Below are 24128 nucleotides of genomic sequence, written 5' to 3'. Positions count from 1 at the left end.
CTATGATGTTTGCGGATGATATTGTTATTTGTGGTGAGAGTATTGAGCAGGTTAAGAAGAGCATGGAGAGATGGAGGTAGGCGCTGAAGAGAAGGGGAATGAAAGTCAGTAGGAGTAAGACAGAGTACATGTGTGTGAATGAGAAAGAGGACACTGGAGTGGTGCGGTTGCAGGGAGAAGAGGTGGTGAAGGTGGACGAGTTCAGGTACCTGGGGTCAACAGTGCAAAGTAATGGAGAGTGTGTTAGAGAAGTGAAGAAAAGAGTGCAGGCAGGGTGGAGTGGGTGGAGAAGAGTGACAGGAGTGATTTGTGATAGAGTATCTGCAAGAGTAAAAAGCAAAGTTTATAGGACTGTGGTGAGACCTGTGATGTTTTATGGATTAGAGACAGTGGCATTGAGTAAAAGACAGGAGTTGCAGCTGGAGGTAGCAGAGCTGAAGATGTTGAGGTTTTCGTTGGGAGTGACGACGATGGACAGAATTAGAAATTAGTTTATTAGAGGGACAGCGCATGTAGAACGTTTTGGAGATAAGGTGATGGAGGCGAGATTGAGATGGTTTGGACATGTGCAGAGAAGAGACATGGAGTATATCAGTAGGAGAATGCTGAGGATGGAGCCACCAGGAAGGAGGAAACGAGGAAGGCCAAGGAGGAGGTTTATGGATGTGGCGAGGGAAGACATGTAGGTAGTTGGGTTAAACGAGGCAGATGTATAGAACCCCCCTGTATGGAGACGGATGATCCGCTGTGGCGACCCCTAACGGGAGAAGCCGAAAGAAGAAGAAGATAGATTTTTCCATCTGAATTGGTATACAAAAAAATCATCTGTTGTACATGCAAATATATACTGAAATACATTTAAAAGAAAGAAAGAAAGAAAGAAAGAAAGAAAGAAAGAAAGAAAGAAAGAAAGAAAGAAATTACACTGTGTAGAATGCTCTGAATGTTTTGTAAAAAAAAAAACTGCAGTAGCCCACTAGAAGGCAATAAAGAGCTTCTTTCTGTCGTTTACATACTCCTTTTTGCAAGAAAGCCCCGCCTCCTTTTCGGAATTTTGATCTCATGGTCCCGCTTCCTGTTTTTGATTGGATAAAATATCTTACTTACACAGAGTCTACGAATCACTGAGCAGCTCTATACCGGAAGTGTGATTTATTGGAATATGGGTAGGGAAAAATAATAGAGGGAAAGAGAAGAAGAAAAATACCCACAATACTTTGCGTCAGCGAGGCCGCCATTGCTTGCGAACGGAAGCGAGTTGCAAGGTGACTGTGAGGGTCTTTACTGTGAATTGTGTTTTTTTGCGCGAAACTGTAGTGAATTTATTGTCTACGTTTTTTTCTTGAAGTTTGTTTAAGTTTTTTTACACGGTTAATGCACATTTCTTTTTTATTTTGTCTGCTGTTCTAACGGATTATGTCTCGCTTGCTAATGAACATTAGCATTAAACCGCTGTGAGTGACAGCTGAAGTCATTTCAGTGACCTGGTCGTGCTGCCTTCACTTGCGCCTTAGTTTCGTGTAAATCGGAGATTCTGGTGAAAAAAGAAATCGCTTTTAAGCTTCCATCATGGCGCAGGACTGTTCTAGTGCCTGTGTGTCTTTATATACATGTGAAATAGCCATCAGCAGTAGACGTGCATTAATTTGATCTATTATATAATGCAATATTGTGAAAAATTAAGTATAAAAACAATACTGGGTTATTAGGTCAGACTGGTTGTAAAATGGGAAACACTGATAATCAGGGTAGCATGTGAACAGACCATTCATTTATTGCAGTATTAAAATATAATTTTTTAATTTAAAGATATTTATTTATAAACTGTATTTTATTAAATTTAATTTGGTGTTATTCGTTTAGTGCTTTTTAACAATGGCTTTTGTCTCAAAGCAGCTTTACGGAGATAAATAGGTTATATAAATTGAATGTACTGTATATGTTTAGTGTGTGTAAGTTTATCCCTAATGAGTGAGAAAGTGGTGACTTGTGTTTAGGAAAAGCTTTTTGGTATAAGGATGAAACCTTGAGAGGAACCAGGCTCATAAGGGAACTTCATCTAATTGGTCGAGAACATTTATAGTTTAACTATAAGTTTGTGTCAGGTGATGGAACGGGCTGCTTGAGACTGAACGTATCCTCAGGTATTACTGCACTAAATACTGTTTTATTTTGTTGTTCAGAGACAGCATGGCGCTCCGTGGGCTTCTTCAGCTTTCCTTGGTCTTCCGCTCGGCTGCGAGTGTGACACTGCGCAGGAACATTGGCATCTCTGCTGTTCTTTTTAACAAGGCGAAAGATCTGGACCCTGTACAGAAACTCTTCCTGGACAAAATCCGCGAGTACACCGTTAAGAGCAAGTGAGTATCCGTGACCAGTTTGATGAGAGCCAATGATCATCTGCCTTCATGACCTTGCATTGTCCCTGTCCTGTTCCTTTCTTGTGTAGGACTTCAGGTGGAGTGGTTGATGCTGGCCCCAGCTACCAGAAGAACATGACAGAAGAGATTAACAAACTGCAGAGGTTATATGGTGGAGGTGACCTGACTAAATTCCCTGACTTCAAATTCCAAGGTCAGTGTTGGATCTGCTGCATGGTGGTAAACTAACACTCTCAGTGCTCTGCCCCACCAAACAACAAATCTAAACCTAGTGCGATCTGTATTTCGGCAGAGTCCCCTTATGTAAATCTCCCTGTGGGTGTAGCAGTAGTTTCTCTAGAGCATCTGTGCCCTGAGAGATGGTCAGGTGTGCCATGGGAAATTTATCCAATTACACCTAATTAGTCCAAAAATTATTATTTGTTTACTGGAAATAATTTGCCAGTATTGAATGTCTCTGCCTGCGATGTAGTGACTGGCAGAGTAATGGAAATGCTCCTCCATGTCAGTGGGTGGCAGTAAGTAACGCAATATGACCTTTCATGACAATAGAATTAATGTTGCACATGACAGGCAATGGACAGCAAGGGATAACTATTGAGTGGTGGTCAAAATATACTTTAAAAGTTATCCAAAGGTGAAATGGTCCCAAGCAAGCTTAAACACCATCTCCATACGAAACACACCGATTTAAAACAAGAACGCAGAATATCCTGTACACCTGCATGAACACACTGAGAAACAGGCAACTTTGTTGAAAAAATCAGGAGCGATTAAGTGTCTTTATTATACATTATATACACTGTTAGACTACAGTATGTCATTATGTTCAAAATAGTTTAAAAAATAAATTAAAAAACAACAACAAAGTGCCATGCTTCTGCAGAAGATTGGGTTTGGGCTTATGTTAGTATAAAAACACGACTAAGTAAATAAATCTAAATGAATCAGAAACTAAATTAATCAAAATCTTTTTGTTGAGAAGGGGTTCAAGGCAAAAAGGCTGATCTTAATTATTTATATGAATCATATGTCACAATTTCAGAAAACTACATGTCCCACCTTGTATGTAAGTACAGTGTGGCTCTGTTGGCAGTGAAAATAGTTTCAGCACAGAGCTGTGCAGCATTAAAAAGCTGATTCTGGATATTTATAATGCTAACTTTTAGGAATGAATGCACTCGTTCACTTTGTTTGTAGAGTCTATGAACTGTGCAAATGACCAGAACAAGCATCTATAACTTCTGTCTTTATTCCTGCTTATTTTGTGTGTGTGTGTGTGTGTGTGTGTGTGTGTGTGTGTGTGTGTGTGTGTGTGTGTGTGTGTGTGTGTGTATATGTATATATATATATATCACACACACACAATGAGGGCTGTCAATCAAACATTTAATTGTGATTAATCACTTGATTGTCATGAGCATCAACATGAGCATGGACAAATATTTATGCTATATGCAAATGTATGTTTATTTTTAGTGAAACCATATTTAATATAGAGCATAAAGTCAAAATATTCTTGTAAATGTTTTAAAGTAATTATGGTGGAGTTTTTTATATATATATGAGTAAAGAAAGGACATCATGAATAAGTGTTTTTCATCGAAGTTTGTAATTTCACATCGCTTTTATTTTTATATATATATATATATGTGTGTGTGTGTATATGTGTATATATATATATATATATATATATATATATATATATATATATATATATATATATATATATATATATATATATATATATATGTATTTATGATATTTCTATTTTATTTAATTAAAAAGCCTTGTGTCTGCACTTGGCAGTCTGGCTGACTATTTAAACCAGGTTTGTAGGTTTTCATCTAATTTTTGCCTTCAATTTTTATTTCAACAGAGCCCAAGCTGGAGGAGGTTGCCAAGTGAGCAGGTTTCTGCTCAAATCTACATGTCTGTCATTCTGAGTTATGAAAATAATTATTTAATAAAACTTGGTTGAAAAATGGGATTTCATTTTCGTCACATCATCGTTCTCCTACTGTATGAAAAATGTCAGATTCCTTTAAAAGTAATACAATTATATAAAGTTTAAAATAACAAGTGCAGTACTGTAGTATTCAGTACAGCGTTAATGTCTTCAGCCTCCAGATTTATGAACTCTGAAGGATTATTTTTTCCACAGAAAAAGTAAAGGAATACACCAGTGTTTTTCATTTAAACCTCATTTTTATCTGCTGATTCTGTAACTTCCACAGGCAATTTTAATATTTTACTGAGAAAAGAAAAGGAGCCGTTTCATTTTTTTTCTTTCAAATTAAAACCTTAAACCTTTAATTACATTTATTTCGTAAGGAAAATGATGGGGTGGGATGTATTAAGGTGATATGTTGGAAGCAGGGGATCTGAGGGCCAATTATTCATGTTTAGGTGACAGTGTTTTTACTTGTTTTTTATGGTGCACTTTTGATGCACATGTGAGCATCAGAACTTGTTCATGTCAAGTTTATTTCTATAGCACTTTTCACAACAGACATTGTCTCAAAGCAGCTTTACAGAAATCAACAGTCAAGGTGAACAGTGTGTATTTATCCCTGATGAGCAGCCGTGGCGACTGTGGCAAAGAAAAACTCCCTTAGATGTAATGAGGAAGAACCCTTGAGAGGAACCAGACTCAAAAGGGTCCTCATCCTCATTTGGGTGACATCGAGAGTGTGATTTATAAATCTTTCAACAATACAGAACACTGGAGAGTGAGAACTAACATGAGCAGTGGAATGTGTGATTATAAGTAATGTTCTTCCTACAGTCTTATAGTCATTATAGTTATAAAACTAGGAGCTACTCACTGAGCAACTAATAGAATATGAAGCACGAAGAGTTGTACTATGAGTTGTAAAATTACAGAAATTTTCTAAACTGAAAATTATTTTATGGGATCAACTGATATTTCTTTTGCAAAATTGCAGATTAGCCTATACACGGAAGTTATATGTATCTGGAGGAAAAATTATTGCAGCATTATTTTGGTTAAAACAACCAGATTTAATGCAATTGTAGTCGAATTTCTTCCCTGCACATTCATCCATCACATGCACACATCACACTTACTGCAGAACTACTGAGGCCACGTCAAAAGATTTCCTCCTTGAAGAGTATTCACATAAATTACATAAATATTACATACATTTGTTTCTTTGTGCTGTGTGTAAGCTATTGTGCAAAAAATATATTTATAAATACTAATAGTTAAATCAAAGTCAAAAGTAATTTTTTAAAATCTGTATTGGTTTGTCATATTAGCTTATGACAATGTTTCTATTTTTGTTTGTACATGATAGTTTATAGAAATTTCCCAATTTTGTTATTAATTCCAATAACTTCCTGGTAAGTTTTCAATTTGGAATATTTCCAAAATTCCCAAGATGAACTTCATAGAAAGTTTTCGGAAATTAGTCTGACATTTTCCGCCACTTTGAAACTCTAAGTTCCTCTGTGTTTTCTTTTACATCATGTGGATGCTGGATACGTGTGTTGGTGATAAGCAACACACGTATCCAGCATCCACATGATGTAAAAGAAAACATGTTTTATGCTAATGGACATCCGTAATGCCAGGGCCACTTCTAGCAGTATAATGTTCTCTGCCACTCTCCAAAAATGAAACATCCATGGCTTCAGAAACATGAAAATCCAATCGATTATCTGTGGGATGTGATTAACAAAATGATTGACCCGTAATGACCCACCTCACAACTTACAGGACTTTGATCTATTGTTAATACCTTGGTACCCGATTCCACAACGGATCTTTAGAGGTCTTGTGGAGTTCATACCTCAGTGGGTCAGATCTTTTGGGCAGCTCTACATTAAAGAGGTGGTTTAAATGTTATGGCTAACTGGGGTATTTGAAATGCACCAAATTCTCCACTATAATTTTTTTGCAGATTTTGTTAAAACTCTATCATTTGGCCTTTTCACATGCATATGCTAAAAATGTGCACTTCTCCCACCATTTTATGCCCGAGACTCCCCCATGTTTTTGTGGATAACCTCACTCTATTCTACAGATTCTGCTGTAAGCATAAACTTGTGTTCGTCCCAGGCAGCTGTTAGAAATATGCTCATAATGAACATTATACATTGTTTTACTTTATAATGCACAGTTGTAAAAGAGTAATGTCAATCACACACTGTCCTGTATACAAATAAATAGCCTGGTTTCCTTCGAGGTTTCTTGCTAATGCTTTTTATGTGTGAATCAGCTCGAATTTACTCATTAAATAGCATAAAATTACTTTCTGTAGAAAGCATGTCCAGTTAGTAGAGATTAGTTCTGGATAACACACATGGGCATTGATGTTACTCGTTTGCATTGCTGGTTGTTGCAATGGGAGAGGCAAGGAAGTCTAATAATATAAAGGAAAAACTTCCTCTACCCTGTGTGATCTTTAGAGAGAGAAGGGAGAGGCTTTTTATTTGTCACATATACATTACAGCACAGTGAAATTCTTTCTTTAAATATCCCAGTGATGTTAGGAAGCTGGGATCAGAGATGAGATGGTTAAGGGCCTTGCTCATTGGCCCAAGTGTGCCAGTTTGGTGATTTTTTGGGTTTGAACCCCCTGACCCAGAACCCCACTGATTTAACACCTCCTGATTTAGAGCCCCATGAAAGAATTTAGCATTAACATTTTTTTTTACTTCATACACACAAGTAAATATTAATTCTTAATAAAATGTATTATCATTTTTGGATTATATTATAAAAATGTTCATTACCAAAGAAGCATCATTAACACTCGTGTACAAAAGAAAAGTTTTTAATACTGATAAAATATACAATTCATTCATGCATTTCAATCAAAACACTGTACAGTTCAAATGAAAAGGCAGATACAAATACAAATAGTCTTAATTACATACAATCAAAGATAATTTTACTCATGAGATGCATTCTAGAAAGTTCAGATCCTGGTAATTTATCAAGTTTTTGTTTTTTTGTTTTTTTTCCATGTAAGATCATTTGCTAACCAGTGAATCTAATATTCTAATAATGCTCCCTTCAGCAAGGCACAGTGGGAGGCAGGGAAGGTCAAGTTATCAATGATGTCAAATACTTTAAAATGCTATGTTTTAGGGAGGCGCACCCTTAAAAAATTCCAGTGTTGCACATTTGGTCTGTGTGCACTGTATTCACTAGAGGGCAGAAGTTTTCAGTCACTGAGTTTTTCACAGCACTACCACACCAAATGTTCAAAGAGAATAGACATCCCCAAAACACTCGTACATGCATGAAAATTGTTGAATTTTGTCTCCTGTTAACCTCCACAGTAACAGTCAGAGTTAAGCATCAGTCTCTATTTCCTGGGTCTGTAAATGCTGCATGAGGGTTGTTTGATTTTAGGAAGATTTTAAGCTTCTTACAGCATAAATGACTGTGTGTGTCTGAAATCCTGAATCTGTGAAAGTCCAAAAAAAAAAAAAAAAGTAAATAAATGAAAATACAGTTTAAATATTGCAAACTAACAAATAATGCCAGAAATGTATTTTGTGCATCATTACAGAAAATTATATTCAACTGAAGATTTAATAGAATCTTACATTTTTTGACCAGTTTAAAGCAGCCATTACATTTTACACTCTAAATGAAGAATTACTGAGAACTGCATGTGTTTAGATGAAAAAATGACCTCATCTCATAATTCTAACAAACTAGGCAAAGTAGTTTTTTTTTAAGAAATAAGAATAGGCATGAACACAAACCCAATCTAAGCTTTAACCCAGAGCCTATCTAAGAAGTGTTCCACACAAATGTCGATGGTAGTAGGAAGGCAATGTGTTGAAAAAATTTAGTTCTAGCATCAAATTTCTGTTTCAAAATATTTAACATTTTGCATTTTGCAAAGCTTAAACATTTAGTTTGCAAAAAGTTTCTTTCTAGTTTAAGATGTTTTTAACGTGATAAAAAATAGTTAATAGTTTAATGCAGGGGTCCCCATACTATGGCTGAATATGCCTCATCCCCACATTTGTAATTACCATCAGAACAATGACAGATGAACTTCATTTTAAAAATAAGTTTTACTAATATCATATTTGTATTTGATAACAAAGGTTTGCTTTCAAACCAAAATTTCCCTTAGTTATTAACAGAGGTCGAGGCACTGACTGCAGGAACTATCTGTTATCAGCAAAAATACATACCGATAGTTTTTCCAGCTTCCGGTCCGCTATCATTACGAGAGCGACCTCTAGAGGTGAATCACAGGTGCCATGTGCTGTTTGTTTTTACACATGAAACAGCGAGCTGCTTTAAGAGCACTATATTATATTTATTATTTATAATTTATTAATTATATTAAGCACATTTTCATAACTCAGTACTGGTTTTTTTATTTTTGTAATAATGTGTGTTTGTTTTTTATCCAGTATTTTGAAAACTATTGGTCGATTAATTGGTTATCAGCAAGTATGATGCAATCTTAATATCGGTATAAGTTAAAGCCATTATTAGACGACCTATAGTTATTAACATAGCCTAATTATTTGGTAGATTCACCCACCAACTATATGCATATGCATAAGAAAATGTTTTGATTTCAATAGTAATTAATATGAAAAAATGCTGTTATGATGTGAATGCACTTTTAATGAGCTATATATCTCCTGAAATGTAATGCTCATTTGTTTATTAGGAGGCAATTAACTGAATCGGCCCACCAAAAATTATGTGGGCCTCACAGAAAAAAGTTTGAGGACCCCTGGTTTAATTTAAAAAAAAAAAACAACAACACAATAATACTCACATTTTGTGAAGGTGGTCCATAACCAGCATGGGGGCTATGAAGGAAAACACACAGTTATTCTCCCAACAATATCTTAGAGTATCTGAATAAGCAGGATGATAAATTCCTCCAGAACACATCCAACAATTTTGTCCTAATAATAAAATACTATAGAACTATACATTTATCTGTGTAGTTTTACACTCGTTTCTACTGGTCTCATTTCATGAATTGTCTGCCTTTTGGCCAGTGTTTCTATGAAAGTCTAACCCCATGGCTTGTTTTTGGCTTGTTCGTTTTACTGAACATTTAGGCATGAATTTCAGCTGTTATTGTGCTCATATTTCCTAATATTTTTGCCATCAGTCACTCTAACTCACATGTCCTCTGATCTGTTGAGGTTCTGGCTGCTGATGTGAGCCACTCCATGACACTGTTGGATCCAGAATGATCTGCAATAAGGGGCCATTGGGGTAACAGGTCAGAGGTAACAGTTGGGGGCGACAGTGCATCATGCTAATGTTTTACAGCCAGTGAGTGTGAATAGATGGATTAACCAGCTGCATGCAAAAACTATAATGTACAAAGGTCCTTGCTGATGGAAAGCACAACACACTTCATGCTGATATTGATAAGCCATTATTTAAACAGACCATGAAGCCAGGATATTCCCCACACACTAAACAACCTCCAATAATGTACAAAAGACCTACGCATGTACAGAAACTCCTAAATAACCAAATTCTATACATTAGATAGTCTTTAGTTTGGGACACATTAAAACACACCCACACACCCACACACTCACACACACACACACACACACACACACACACACACACATACTTGCACACAGACAAAATCAATAAAGTAAGTCAGCATTCTTACCTTCCTCTGTGTCCTGTCAGGAAGAGATTAAGCCGCAACAATGAAAGAAAAACAAAAAACAGGTTGAAATGTTTTCATTTGAAATGAAATTCACCTCACTATTAAGCTCACTATTACAATTGTGCATCCCAAAATTATGGCATTTATGATGATAAAATGCATTTACATAAGAACTGTATTTTGTGAAGTTAAGATTCCTTTTATGTGTCACTTGAATACAAAATAGATGCTTTGTATTTACAGTCATGGAAAAAGAAAGTACTCTCCCTTAATTTTATGTTTTCATTTATCAGGGTCCAAATAGCAATTATGGGATTGCTATGGCTTCAATAAACAAGACATCTTACAGTCAGTAAAAGAGTAATTAGCAGCCAGGTCTTACTAACAAAAGGACTACTTTTATAAAAGTAAGAGTCAGGTGTGGCATGTGTCTACATCATACCTAAACCAGAAAGAAAGTACATAAGGTAAGGCATGACTTAAGTTTGTGAAATTGTATCTGACCAAACAAATGGAGTAATGAGGCCAAGTGGAGATGTTTGATCATCATGCACAGTGCCATGTTTGGTGAAACCACCAGTTATTGTGTATGATGGTGGAGAGGTAAATTTTTCAGTTCATTGCAGTCATTAAGAAAGCAAAGGACTCAGAAAAGTCTTGACGTGAATGTAAGGACATCTGTTCAAAAGTTTAAGATGGGTTTAGCCAGACACCTTTAAAGACACCTTTAAACAGATGTCCTTACATTCACATGCTATTTAGACCCTGATAAATAAAAACATAACATTTAGGGAGGATGTACTTTCTTTTTCCATGACTGTAAATACAAAGCATACATTTTGGATTAGTTCATGCAACAGAATAAATGACACACCAACAAATCAACATCTAAATCAAATGTCAACCACATTAAGATGCTCTGGCAGGATGGTTTGTGCATTAATTTTATATACACCGAAAAGGCATAACTTGACCACTGACAGGTGACATGAATAACACTCATTATCTCTTCATCATGGCAGCTGTTTGTGGGTGGGATATATTATACAGCAAGTAACAATTATTTCCTCATTGTTGATGTGTTAGAAGCAAAAGGAAAAATGGGCAAGCGTAAGGATGAGGGACAAATTGGACAATACGGCTAGATGACTGGGGCAGAGCATCTTTAAAACTGTACTCTTGTGTGTGTGTGTGTGTGTGTGTGTGTGTGTGTGTGTGTGTATATATATATATATATATATATATATATATATATATATATATATATATATATATGTATGTATGTATGGTCAATACGATCTGCTGCAGTTCAAACCGAGCGTCAGAATGGAGAAGAAAGGTTATTTAAGTGACTTTGAACGTGACATGGTTGTTGGTGCCAGAAACTGCTGATCTACTGGGATTTTCACGCACAACCATCTCTAGGGTTTACAGAGGATGGTCCGAAAAAGAGAAAATATCCAGTGAGCGGCAGTTCTGTGGGCGTAAATGCCTTGTTGATGCCAGAGGTCAGAGGAGAATGGCCAGACTGGTTCGAGCTGATAGAAAGGCAACAGTAACTGAAATAACCACTCGTTACAACCAAGGTATGCAGAAGAGCATCTCTGAATGCACAACACGTCGAACCTTGGGGCGGATGGGCTACAGCAGCAGAAGACCACACCGGGTGCCACTCCTGACAGCTAAGAACAGGAATCTGAGGCTACAATTCGCACAGGCTCACCAAAATTGGACAATAGAAGGTTGAAAAAGCGTTGCCTGGTCTGATGAGTTTCGATTTCTGCTGCGACATTCAGATGGTAGGGTCAAAATTTGCCGTCAACAACATGAAAACATGGATCCATCCTGCCTTGTATCAACGGTTCAGGCTGGTGGTGGTGGTGTAATGGTGTGGGGGATATTTTCGTGGCACACTTTGGGCCCATTAGTACCAATTGAGCATCATGTCAACGCCACAGCCTACCTGAGTATTGTTGCTGACCATGTCCATCCCTTTATGACCACAGTGTACCCATCTTCTGATGGCTACTTCCAGCAGGATAACACATCATGTTATAAAGCACGAATCATCTCAGACTGGTTTCTTGAACATGACAATGAGTTCACTGTATTCAAATGGCCTCCACAGTCACCAGATCTCAATTCAATAGAGCACCTTTGGGATGTGGTGGAACGGGAGATTCGCATCATGGATGTGCAGCCGACAAATCTGCAGCAACTGCGTGATGCTATCATGTCAATATGGACCAAAATCTCTGGGGAATGTTTCCAGTACCTTGTTGAATCTATGCCACGAAGGATTAAGGCAGTTCTGAAGGCAAAAGAGGGTCCAACCCGGTACTAGTAAGGTGTACCTAATAAAGTGGCCAGTGAGTGTGTGTGTGTGTGTGTGTGTGTGTGTGTGTATATATATATATATATATATATATATATATATATATATATATATATATATATATATAAACTATAATCAATTACGTTATATTATACGTTATACGTTATATTAATTTTGCAGCCATGCAACCTGTGTACATGGGGTAGTTAAACATCTGTTTTTGTACACTTACGGTTGAAGTAGCCTTGTCTGTAGGCATAAAAGGCCCCGAGGATGCATAAAGTTAAGACCAGGCACAAAATTACAATTCCGGCAACGATCCCTGGAACATTTAGGTCATCTGAGAGAGTGGGATAAAAAGAAGGGAACATCAAGTCATACAAAAAAAAGCCTGAAACTACATGGACTATGTATTTGGATTAGAATTTGGATGTGGACACAGAAGCATGCACTCACCAATTTTCATTTGACTTCCTTTACAGCTTTTTGACTTTCCAACCCCATTGTTAGCTTCACAGTGGTACAGTCCTGTGTCAGCAATGGTAACTGCATGAAACATCTATTTGAAAGGGAAAATATTAATATGTAAGTAACAAATACTCAGTGCTTGTCTATATGCACGTGTTGAAAATGTCAGGGTCAGATTGTCACTCAGGCTTCCTAAGTCTGTTTTACTTGTAATGGAAAATGTTAGTCACACTCACATTGTCACACATTGAGGTGATAAAAGTCCCAAAAGTGGGACTAATAAGAGGGGGGTTAGGGAAGAAGAATGATTTATATCTTGTGTGTGTGTGTATGTGACAGACATTACTCTGCAGAGGATTTTTCTTTTTAATAAAGTTTGTTCTGTTTGATTTAATTCGAGTTTAAATCTGACTTAATAAGTTTTTTATATTTCCATGACACTCTCTAGGTGGAAGCCATATTCTACTCTCTGTTCCTTTTCAATACACTAACTATAAGCTATGTATGCAGAACAGGGCAGAAAGTGTTTTCCTCCAGGTCTGTTAATTCAATTCAATTCAATTCAATTCAATTAATTTTTATTTGTATAGCGCTTTTAACAATGTACATTGTCTCAAAGCAGCTTTCATCTGTGAGCAACAGTATGGTTTCATGCCAAGGAAGAGCACCACAGATGCAGTATTTGCTTTGTGAATGTTGATTTAGAAGTATAAAGAAGGTCAACTGCACACTTGGAATGACAGACTGGTCCAGGATGGAGGTTGGACTGCATCAAGGATTGGCTCTGAGCCCTTTCCTGTTTGCAGTGGTGATGGACAGGTTGACCGTGGACTGTTGTGGACCATTGTCTGTGGGCTATGATGTTTGCGGACCATATTGTGATTTGTGGTGAGAGTAGGAGCAGGTTGGGAAGAGCCTGGAGAGGTGGCGGTATGTGCTGGAGAGAAGGGGAATGAAAGTCAGTAGGAGTGAGACAGAGTACATGTGTGTGAATGAGAGGAAGGGCAGTGGAGTGGTGCAGTTGCAGGGAGAAGAGGTGGTGAAGATGGAAGAGTTCAGGTACCTAGGTTTAACAGTGCAAAGTAATGGGGAGTGTGGTTGAGAAGTAGAGAAAAAATGCAGGCAGGGTGGAGTGGGTGGAGAAGAGTGGCAGAAGTGTTTTAAAATAGAAGAGTATCTGCAAAAGTGAAAGGGAAAGTTTATAGGACTGTTGTAAGACCTGCGATGTATGCTTTAGAGACAAGGCATTGAGTAAAAGACAGGAGGTCGAGGTGGAGCTGGAGGTAGCAGAGCTGAAGATGTTGAGGTTTTTGTTGGGAGTGACGAGGATGGACAGGATTAGAAATTAGTTTATTAGATGGACAGCACATGTAGAACGTTTTGAAGACAAAGTGAGAGAGGCCCGATTGAGATGGTTTGGACATGTGCAGAGGAGTGACATGGGGTATATTGATAAGAGAATGCTGAGGATGGAGCCGCCAGAAAGGAGCAAAAGAGGAAGGCCAAGAAGGAGGTTTACGGATGTGTTGAGGGAGGACATGCAAGTAGTGGGGTGGAAAGAGGCAAATGTAGAGGACAGGGGGGTATGGAGAAGGATGATCTGCTGTGGCGACCCCTAATGGGAGAAGCCGAAAGAAGAAGAAGAAGAAGAAGAAGATTGTTTCAAAGCAGCTTTACACAGATAATGTGGTGATGAGGAATGAATACGATTGTTCCTGAGGAGTGAGCCGGTGGCGATTGTGGCAAGGAAAAATTACCCGAGACGAGATGACATAAGGAAAAATACTTGTGAGGAACCAGATTCAAGAGGGAACCCATCCTCATCTGGGTGGCACCGAATGTCCTGTTATGCTTATGTAAGTAATGATGTGAAGTTTGTTTTCATATGTATAAGAGGATGTATAGGTTTGCCAAATCCTTCTATATAAAAAACAAAGTAAAAGTATAGTATACATTACTGCATACATAATTTTTGGACTCACAAGAATGCCTGTGTCCTTGTTTACAGTGTAAGTGGCATTGGCATGGCGCACTGGAATGACAGGCTTCTTGTCTTTGTACCACGTATAGCTTGCAGGAGGAATACTGTACTCGTCCATACAGCGTAACTCCACTGCAGATCCGGTCAGTGCAGAGCTCGGGATCACACAGGACGGGACATGTGGAGGCACTGAGGCAGAGGAAACAAGGACCAAAACAAACAATCAAGCAAACCACTTACAAAAGTATTAATAGCAATCCAGAGACGGTAACGAAATAATGGCGAAGTAAAAAAAAATTAATTAAACAAATCACACAAATAGAATTCGTACCTAGCACATTCAGAGTGATACTGGTCTCTCCCAGCTGCGTTGTGTCTTCAGAAGCGCTGACCTCGCAGCGATATTCTCCAGCATCCTTCAGTGTCACCTTTTGTAATGTTATTGTTGCCCCTTCAATCTTTGCACGGCCCACAAAAGGTCCTGAGACAGAGAAGCTAGAATGACCACATGTCTTTACACTATATCGGCAAAAGATACCTGATCATTACACCAAATGTAGGCTTTCCCCAAACTATTGCCACATAGCTGCAAGCACACAATCAAATTAAATGTTTTTAGCAAATCTCTCCAAACTTGTTCCAGCACGACAATATCCCTGTGCATTAATCGAGGTCTAAAAAATTGCCACGCTTTGTGTGGAAGAATTAAAATGTTCTGCACGGAGATCCCTGACCTCTACCCCACTGAACCCATTTATGATTACCTTGTGAACTGAGAATGCACCAGATTTTCTTTTTGTCTAAATGTACAAACTCTCTTCAGACTGAATCAGATCAATAAACTGCATCAATCGCTCGTTATATTCCAATAATCTTAATTCTAATGGAAAGCTTTCCCAAAACGGTTTTATACATATGGGTGTGGCAGTCGGATATTTATAATGCACAAAAAATTAAATGTTAATTTAAAGAAAATTTTCAGATTTACAATTTTTAGGCAATATTAATGGCAGTTTTCTAGATAGAAGTAGGAAAATCACCTTTGAAGGTATCATTATAAAAGACAAAGAAGGTGTTTTTATCCTTTTTCTTCCATTCGATGCGAGGTTTCTTATCTTTCTCTGTCTTAAACTCACAGGACAGCTTGGCCTCTACAATGGAAAAATTGTACAATAAACATCATAAGAAATATAAAATAATATCAATAACAATAAGTGTTTGGATAGAAAGGTATATTACATCATGTGTCAATTTCTCGCTACATTTACCTGAGTTTTCCTCCACTTTTACTATGGGGCTGGAGGAGGAGACTGTAACAGGAGTAACAGGAACACCTAACATAGGGACAATATGTTTTGTTCACATGTAAGTAGTAGCTTTTCATTTCACAATTCATGTTGTCTTATTTAGTCTAGGTTGGCTCCCAATTAAATATTGCATTGATTACAAAATACTACTTCTGACATTCAAAGCACTGAGCACAGCATCTGAGCAAACTTTTTGTCCATTATGATACACCACACCTACTTAAAGCAAAAGGTATAGGCTATTTGTTAGTACCTCAAATAGTTAAGACTACAGCAGGGGACAGAGCTTCCCTCATTAATGTTCAGAATACAGTCTCAGTGTTCCAGTCTAGTTTGAATATATATTTGTTTAGTCAAGCCTTTTGTCAGTATGTTTTTCTCAGGTAAAAGAACAGATCTGGAGGGGTCATGATATGTGTTCACCTATCTCTTATCCCAGAGAGCCCTCTTGAGCTTTTGGCTCCCCATTTTAGTTATGTCATCATAGTTTGTCTTGCCAGAATCTGTACAGTGTCTTTAAATAAAATAAAATGTGAAAATATCAAATATCAAATAGAAATTCATTGAATTCAATTGAATAATGAATGGACATTCTGTGCCACTCAGATAAAGATGTGTTCCACTTTGATTCTGGTTCCTCACATCTCTTTCTTATACCATCTCAGGGAGTTTTCAGTTACCACAATTGCCAAAGGCTTGCTCATTAGGGACAGACCTATTATTAGAGATAGACACTTTACTTATAGGCCCCTATATACATTTAAATTTTATAACCTTTTAATATACGTGAAGCTGATTGGTAAAAGCACTACACAAATAAAACTGAACTGAATTGATTTGATTTGAAGTTGGAAGTCATTGATTGGAATAATTAGCACTGGAAATAAATTCAAACTTAGATCCAAACAATCAATCCTTACATCAAAAAAAGTTTCTTTAAGGGATTTTTGATAGAATCCTTAGAACTCTATCAGACATGGTAATAATCTATTGTATATGTACAGTATGCAACTACCTAAAAAAACTTTAGGGGTTCCCTCAGTAAAAGAAGCTGAAGAACCTTCAATGATATTAGATTTAATCATTTTATGGATAAATATTGCATAGTTATTACTGTAGAATTGATGAGAGACCAAACAAACAGATTGCATGCAGCACCATATGCAAAGTAAAAACAGTCTATACAGTCCCTAAATTCTCAAAAAAGAATACAGCTTTGTATATGAAATTTGGTTTCTTTCCTAAATTCACATCCCCTTGTATTTTATTTATTCATTCATTGTTGTTGTATAGAAAGTGAGGCTCCAACATATTATCTAGATAAGGCATAAATAGTTGCCAGTCACACATGGGTGCTATGATGAACAAGCAATAAGCTGGATAGCTTTTCTGAAAATTATTTCATGACTGACTTCCTTTCAGCAACAGGAAACAAGTTAAACCCTACCCCAGTTTAGACATTACAACCATTGTTCATCATCCTGTTTCTGTTCATGGGTCAGTCATCACGTCATCAAGCCACCATTCAACAATTACTTGTCATGCTTCGAATTTGCAGTATATCTCAAACACTATTGTCTTGAAATAAATGGTTCATGCCTCTTTGGTAGCTATAGAGTGTAATTGTAATGTTCATTTTCCTTTGGGATTAATACAGTATGTACATATCTATCTATCTATCTATCTATCTATCTATCTATCTATCTATCTATCTATATATATATATATATATATATATATATATATATATATATATATATATATATATATATATATATATATATATAAGACTGAAATTGAAATCAGGATTGAAATCTTAGTGGGGGAAAAAAACGTCAAAAAACCTTCAGCCTGTTTTTCACAGTCTATTAACACCAGTTATTTTAGATTGCACCAGCATGGTATGCTCTCATCTTTTTGTCCCACAAGCTTCATATGTAACTGCTCACACTCCATTTATCTTACCAACAAATTGTGAAAAGAAATATATCTTAAAAAATATTATATGTATAGTATAGCTAATTTCAATCTCAAAAGGAGTCACAAACCATACAATGAACCTAGGGAGAAAAAAGAATATGTGTTTGCGGACATCGGAAATCTAATCAAATGAGAAATTTATAAGATAAATAGAATCACTGATAGCTCAATCTATTTTCAGAGAGCAGCTTCCTTTTGGGAAACTGTAAGTGCTCCCAATTTGTTTTGTTTTTTTTGGCTATCTCTGCATAACTCTGTGGTGCTGTCACACTTCAAATTCATTAATCAGGAGGTGTTTCCTGCTCCTGATTTCAGACTCATTTCCTTATTAGTAGATGAAGAATGAAGAATAGGGATTCAACACATTCATCACTCTAAGAAGCTGTACCTTCAACAATTTCTTTATGTGTGATATTTCTAGAGGAATGTAAATGTAGTTAAATATAACAAATCTATGTTTTTTTTAACTTAAATGCGTTTTAAACATACACTACATTATGTCAAGAAAAATTTGTAATAAATCGTAATGAAGTGCCCTCTGGCCCTCACTTGCCTCGACAATATGGATAGATTCACATGAATGCTGTTCATAGACTTTAGTTTACCATTCAACACAATCATCCCTCAGCACCTTATTGGGAAGCTGAGCCTACTGGGCTTAAACATCTCCCTTTGCAACTGAATCCTGGACTTTCTGACTGGAAGACCTCAGTTAGTCAGGACTGGGAACAGTATCTCCAGCACCACCACACTGAGCACAGGGGCCCCTCAGGGCTGTGTGCTTGGCCCACTGCTGTTTACTCTGCTGACTCACAACTGTGTAGCAATGCAGAGCTCGAACCACATCATCAAGTTTGCCGATGACATGACCGTGGTGGGGAGAGTGAGGAGGTACAACTGCTAACAGCCTGGTGTAGATTCAACAACCTGTCTCTGGTTGTTGACTTTAGTGAAGCACAGAGCTGCCAGTCTCCACTGACCATCGATGGATCCTCCGTGGAGATTGTCAAGAGCACCAAAATTCTTTGTGTTCATCTTTCGGAGAACTTCACCTGGTCCCTTAACACCAGCTCCATCACCAAAAAAAGCCCAGCAATATCTCTACTTCATGAGAAGGCTGAGGATAGCCCATCTCCCTCCCCCAATCCTGACCATGTTCTACAGAGGGACCATTGAGAGCATCCTGAGCAGCTGCATCACTGCTTGGTTTGGGAACTGCACTGTCTCGGATTGCAAGACCCTACAGAGGATAGTGAAAACAGCCAAGAAGATCATCGGAGTCTCTCTCCCCTCTATCACAGACATTTACACCACATGCTGCATCCGCAAAGCCAACAGCATTGTGGACGACTCCACACACCCCTCACACACACTCTTCACCCTACTACCATCAGGAAAGGGGTTCTGAAGCAATCGGGCCTTACATCCAGACTGTGTAACAGTTTTTTTCCCTCAAGCCATCAGGTTTCTCAACACACAGGACGGAACTGTACAAAACTCACACACATTCACTCAACTGTGTGTTACTGTTGTGCAACTTGAACTCAACACACACATTACTCATTTCATATCATACACATCCATGTCTTCTGCACCATCCATATTATATTATAATTATATTATACTGTTTACATGCTGTTTTGCACCTCTCGATTGCTGCTCTTGCTGTTTTTCTTGCTGTTTGCACTCGGTCGCACACGATGCACTTTATGTGGCTAGGACAAATTACATTAGTCCTAAGCTCTGTGTTCTGTTATGTAGCTCTATGTTGTGTGATGTAGCTCTATGTTGTTTTTATGTAGCACCAGGGTTCTGGACAAACGTCTCATTTCACTGTATACTGCTATATATATATTGTAACATTGTAATCTGCTTCAAATGGACATTCGGTGCAACCCACATGAGGATGGGTTCCCTCTTTAATCTGTTTCCTCTCAAGGTTTCTTCCTTATGCCATCTCAGGGAGTTTTTCCTTGCCAAAGTTGCTAACCACATTATCTGTGTAAAGCTGCTTTGAGACAATGTTCATTGTTAAAAGCGCTATACAAATAAAAATTGAATATATATATATATATATATATATATATATATATATATATATATATATATATATATATATATATATGGTTGAATGACAATAAAAGCTTCTTGACTTGACTTGACTAACCTGTATTCTCTAAGAGAAAGGCTCTAAAACAGCACAGAACATTTTTTATCAACATGGCTTTGTGTCTAACATGGCCCTACAGCAGGAATCTTATCATTTTACTTTCCTATTGGGATATTTTGTAACACTCGGGCTAGAAAACAAAATTTTAAAAAAGCTATTGTATGAGGCAATCAGGTGGATAGCGACCATTGACATGGAAACTTTGCCAAAAGAAAGAGATAAAACGACGCTGTGGACAAGGACACGCTGTCTGCTCTTCCTCTTAACAATCATAATTAAACTGTTAATACACTTACAATCATTAAAAGACTTATAAAGCTAGCTCATTTTACAAGAGAAAAATACATTTATAATATAGATTTATAATAACTCATTCATTTTAAATTAGCGTGTTATTTTAGTCAGGGTCTTACTTTACAAAAACAGCTGGTCATGAGTGGAAAACACCGTGTTTGAGATGTAATTTACTGTAGCCAATCGACCTTCTGGCATTTTTGGGACACAAACATGGGGAGAAACTCCATATGAAACTCCACACCATCATGTAACCCTAAAAAAGGTTTTCTATGTGTTTGCCCCCAGATTGTTAAACTGTTTTTCGTATGTCATCTTAAGTTTTGAGATGCCATAAATATTCATAATACTACTGTACCATGATTACACAAAGGGGAATCATTTCATTGCAAGATATATATGTTCTCATGTAAGCCATTTGGCAAGTTGTAAGAAGGAACGACAGAGAGAGAAAACAATGGTTCTCTGTGTGCATGTAATTCTGCACTTGTCAGACAGAACAGCTGGCTCAGACGGATGGCTCTGGTACAGAGAGACCCACCTTTAAACACACATAAACATACATACAGCTAATAGTTCTCCCCCTCAGTTTGTCTTTTTCACATACATCTGAATCATATAAAAAGAACAAAAGCAGAGGTACATCATAGTTTTAAGTACACAGAACAAAATCTAACTAATAAAAAAAAAGAAAAGCACAAACATAATCATAAACATTACTATAAAGGTATTAGTCCTGGAAACAAGATAAATACATATATAACCATATATGAAACCAGGAATATTAACAAACAGGGTATAAGACCAGATGGTCTCATATGAACACATTCATTCAGTGTCCTGTTCAAATTAAAAATAAACTCTATATAAACTATTTTACAAAAATACACATATTAAAGACACAGTATTTTCTATTTTATTTTCTAATTACACTGTGACCCCTGACTCAGCACTTTAAATGGTCTTTCTAAATATTTAATCTAATTATATAAAGACATGCGTTGTTCTTTATCTCTAACAAAAGCTGTGGTAGTGATAAGTTCTCCAGTTGTTGCCAACACTGATTTAGGTTTCTGCTACTGTTTTGTTTTCTGTTATTTCTGAGCCTTGTTTCCACTTGGGAAAGCACAATTAGTGTTAATGATCCCTTACATGCTAAATTTAATGTCCCTACAACAATTGGTCATTGGCTATTCAATTACTGATCTGTTATTAATGTTATTTTCCCCTCATTACACTGGTCACCAAATATTTTGTACATTACACATATTTATCTATTCTGCTGAAGATCAGTCTTGTGGTCTTGTGTATTTATTGTATATTTATATCAGTACTGTATTAACAATGTGTGTTAGAGTTATTATAGTTATAAGATTAGTGTGGTATTAGATACTTATACACTGATCAAATTAGCAATAAATAAATAAATGCACATACTGAATTCAATTCATTTTTATTTACATCTGAGATTTCATGTGCCAATGTTTATTTTTTATATTATTATTATTATGATGCTGCTGCTGCTGATGATAAATATTATTATTTATTTATAAGTTGAGTGCCTATAAGTTTGTTCCTTATCATTTTAAGTTTATCCTTATATAATGTTATTTTTCAAATAAGAAAAAATCATGATAATCACAACAATGGTTGTAAAATGTAATTTTATACAAATAATTTATTATTATATCATATAATAAAGTTTATTAAATGTTTCAGCTACATATCTACATAAAGCATTTTAATAGTGTTACTTTACATATCTGCTTAATCTAGTTGCTGATTCTGATTTCAGAAAATGTTTATTGTTAAGACCTTTAAAAGCTATATATTTGACTATTTGACTTGGCTCTATTTCTTTTTCCCCCTAAATATGTACTTAACAGTAAAATCAGTTCCAAATGTACCTTAAAATTAATTAAAGTTTATGTATTTGTTTATGGAAAAAAATCCTATATCCTTTGAATTATTTTTCCCTACATACTGAAACATACATTTTTTTTCTTTTCTAAACATGCATTTGACTTTTCCTAAAGCCTATTTTAATATTTTCATATTTATATCTAAAAAAAAATATATATATATATTTTAAGAAATTGTGAAACAGTTTTAGGACAGGAAAAGAAGCACATCCAGGAAAGAATGTGTTTATTTTCTGACCAGGCTGCACAATCAGCCACTTCCTAAGCAGCCTACAAGTTAATTCCATTGTTGAAGCTTTAGGAAGAACAGATGGATGAAAAGTCAGGCTACTTACTGTGTATTAACAGCGCTAGAAGGACTGAAAGGAAAACCGCAATCTTCATTTTATACTAATTTTAAAGTGTGCAGCCAAGGAGTATGCAACCTTTTGGAGCTCAGTAGGAGAACAATCTTCTGTGCGAGAGTTTATGATGTTTCTTTTCTAAAAACAGGTGTAGAGACACCAGACAAGTCCGTTTAATCCGTGGCACGACTTGCGCTTTCTCCTGTCTTGGGTTTCAGTACCCTATAAAGCTCAAAGAGCGCTCAGGCAGGCCAAAAGGGTCACTATGCTAACGAGGCACCCGAAACGTGCTTATAAATTACGTGTCAACTGGGTATACATTTTTACTTCGCAACATCCTAGTGGGCTGGCCCGAGTTGGTGTGAATATACTTCATGCGTTTGGGGTTTGCTTTGTGTTCTTGTGTGACCCTTTTGGCTTTCCAAAGCCTCTGTTCATCCACTGTTCCTGCTATGCGTGAGGAAAGGAAGGAAACTGCCATCTAGATACTTGCTAGAACTTTGTCTCTAACACAGGAGATTTTAGGCATAACATTACTTCTATTACACCATGTGGAAATTAGCTTTATTCATAAGATAACCCATCAATGAGACTTCAGTGACATCAATATCAGCATCACCACTAGCTTTCTCATTAGGGATAAACGTATAGAGACTAATTTTTTATTTAAAGTTTATAAACTATTTCTTTCTGTGAAGATACTTTGGGAATAAAAGCATAATACATTGTCAAAAGCACTATACAAATCAAAGTGAAATAAGTTTAGTTCAATTCAATTCTATTCAATTCAATGAACCGATCGAATTTTGTGTTTGTACTATGTTGAAATGAAATTCTAAATAAAACTGGACCAATATTAAATTGTTTATCTGTTCTCAAAAAGCTCAACATTTTTGTAGCCTTCTTTTGGAAACCATTCATATATAAAAAAACTTTGCAGAAAAGTTAAATGAGACACCAATAAGGCTTTTGACATTAATGCAATTTTAACAATTAAACATTTTATTCTGAAAGTTTTTTAAAAATACATTTTGCAAATTTCAGTTCAACCATTCACTTTATTGCTCAACCTTTGTTGGGTATTTGGTCGGACAGATTAATGCTGAGAATGTGTTGGCATCATGAAGGCATTAACACTGTTGGTCTTAATGGGCCGTGGGTCAAACATCTTCACTGGCTCGACAACATGCAGCAGGCAGTGTGTTTTTCTTCAGGGCAGGACCAAAGTATCCCTTTACACACTTGCTTGTGGTCTGAAGTTTGAGCAAAGACAACAGCTGGCAGGCCAACC

The 24128-nt window shown here is 36.6% G+C and overlaps 2 protein-coding genes across 4 annotated transcripts; one reads left to right on the top strand and one right to left on the bottom strand.

Moving 5' to 3' along the window:
- The first annotated feature begins 1108 nt into the window (after positions 1–1108).
- atp5pf (ATP synthase peripheral stalk subunit F6) lies at positions 1109–4371 on the top strand. Of its 2 annotated transcripts, none has more exons than XM_046838447.1 (4): positions 1109–1265; positions 2184–2360; positions 2450–2574; positions 4261–4371. In XM_046838447.1, the coding sequence occupies exons 2-4, from the start codon at positions 2191–2193 to the stop codon at positions 4287–4289; spliced, it is 324 nt and encodes a 107-aa protein (XP_046694403.1). In that variant the 5' UTR covers positions 1109–1265; positions 2184–2190; the 3' UTR covers positions 4290–4371. The 2 variants fall into 2 exon arrangements, with proteins under 2 accessions (XP_046694403.1, XP_046694402.1); XM_046838446.1 differs by lacking the exon at positions 1109–1265 and adding an exon at positions 1318–1454.
- Positions 4372–7167: 2796 nt separating this feature from the next.
- Positions 7168–23113, bottom strand: jam2a (junctional adhesion molecule 2a). Of its 2 annotated transcripts, XM_046838428.1 has the most exons (11): positions 22829–23113; positions 16089–16154; positions 15861–15971; positions 15152–15301; positions 14822–15009; positions 12828–12930; positions 12604–12711; positions 10037–10049; positions 9529–9600; positions 9170–9203; positions 7168–7822 (listed from the first exon to the last, which is right to left on the bottom strand). In XM_046838428.1, the coding sequence occupies exons 1-11, from the start codon at positions 22875–22877 to the stop codon at positions 7784–7786; spliced, it is 933 nt and encodes a 310-aa protein (XP_046694384.1). In that variant the 5' UTR covers positions 22878–23113; the 3' UTR covers positions 7168–7783. The 2 variants fall into 2 exon arrangements, with proteins under 2 accessions (XP_046694384.1, XP_046694385.1); XM_046838429.1 differs by lacking the exon at positions 9529–9600 and having other exon boundaries at positions 22829–23112.
- Positions 23114–24128: the final 1015 nt, after the last annotated feature.

Source organism: Silurus meridionalis, chromosome 24 (assembly GCF_014805685.1).
Source record: "Silurus meridionalis isolate SWU-2019-XX chromosome 24, ASM1480568v1, whole genome shotgun sequence".
Lineage (NCBI taxonomy): Eukaryota > Metazoa > Chordata > Actinopteri > Siluriformes > Siluridae > Silurus > Silurus meridionalis.
The sequence above is the reverse complement of the archived record's forward strand: the minus strand, read 5'-3'. Positions and strand labels throughout refer to the sequence as shown.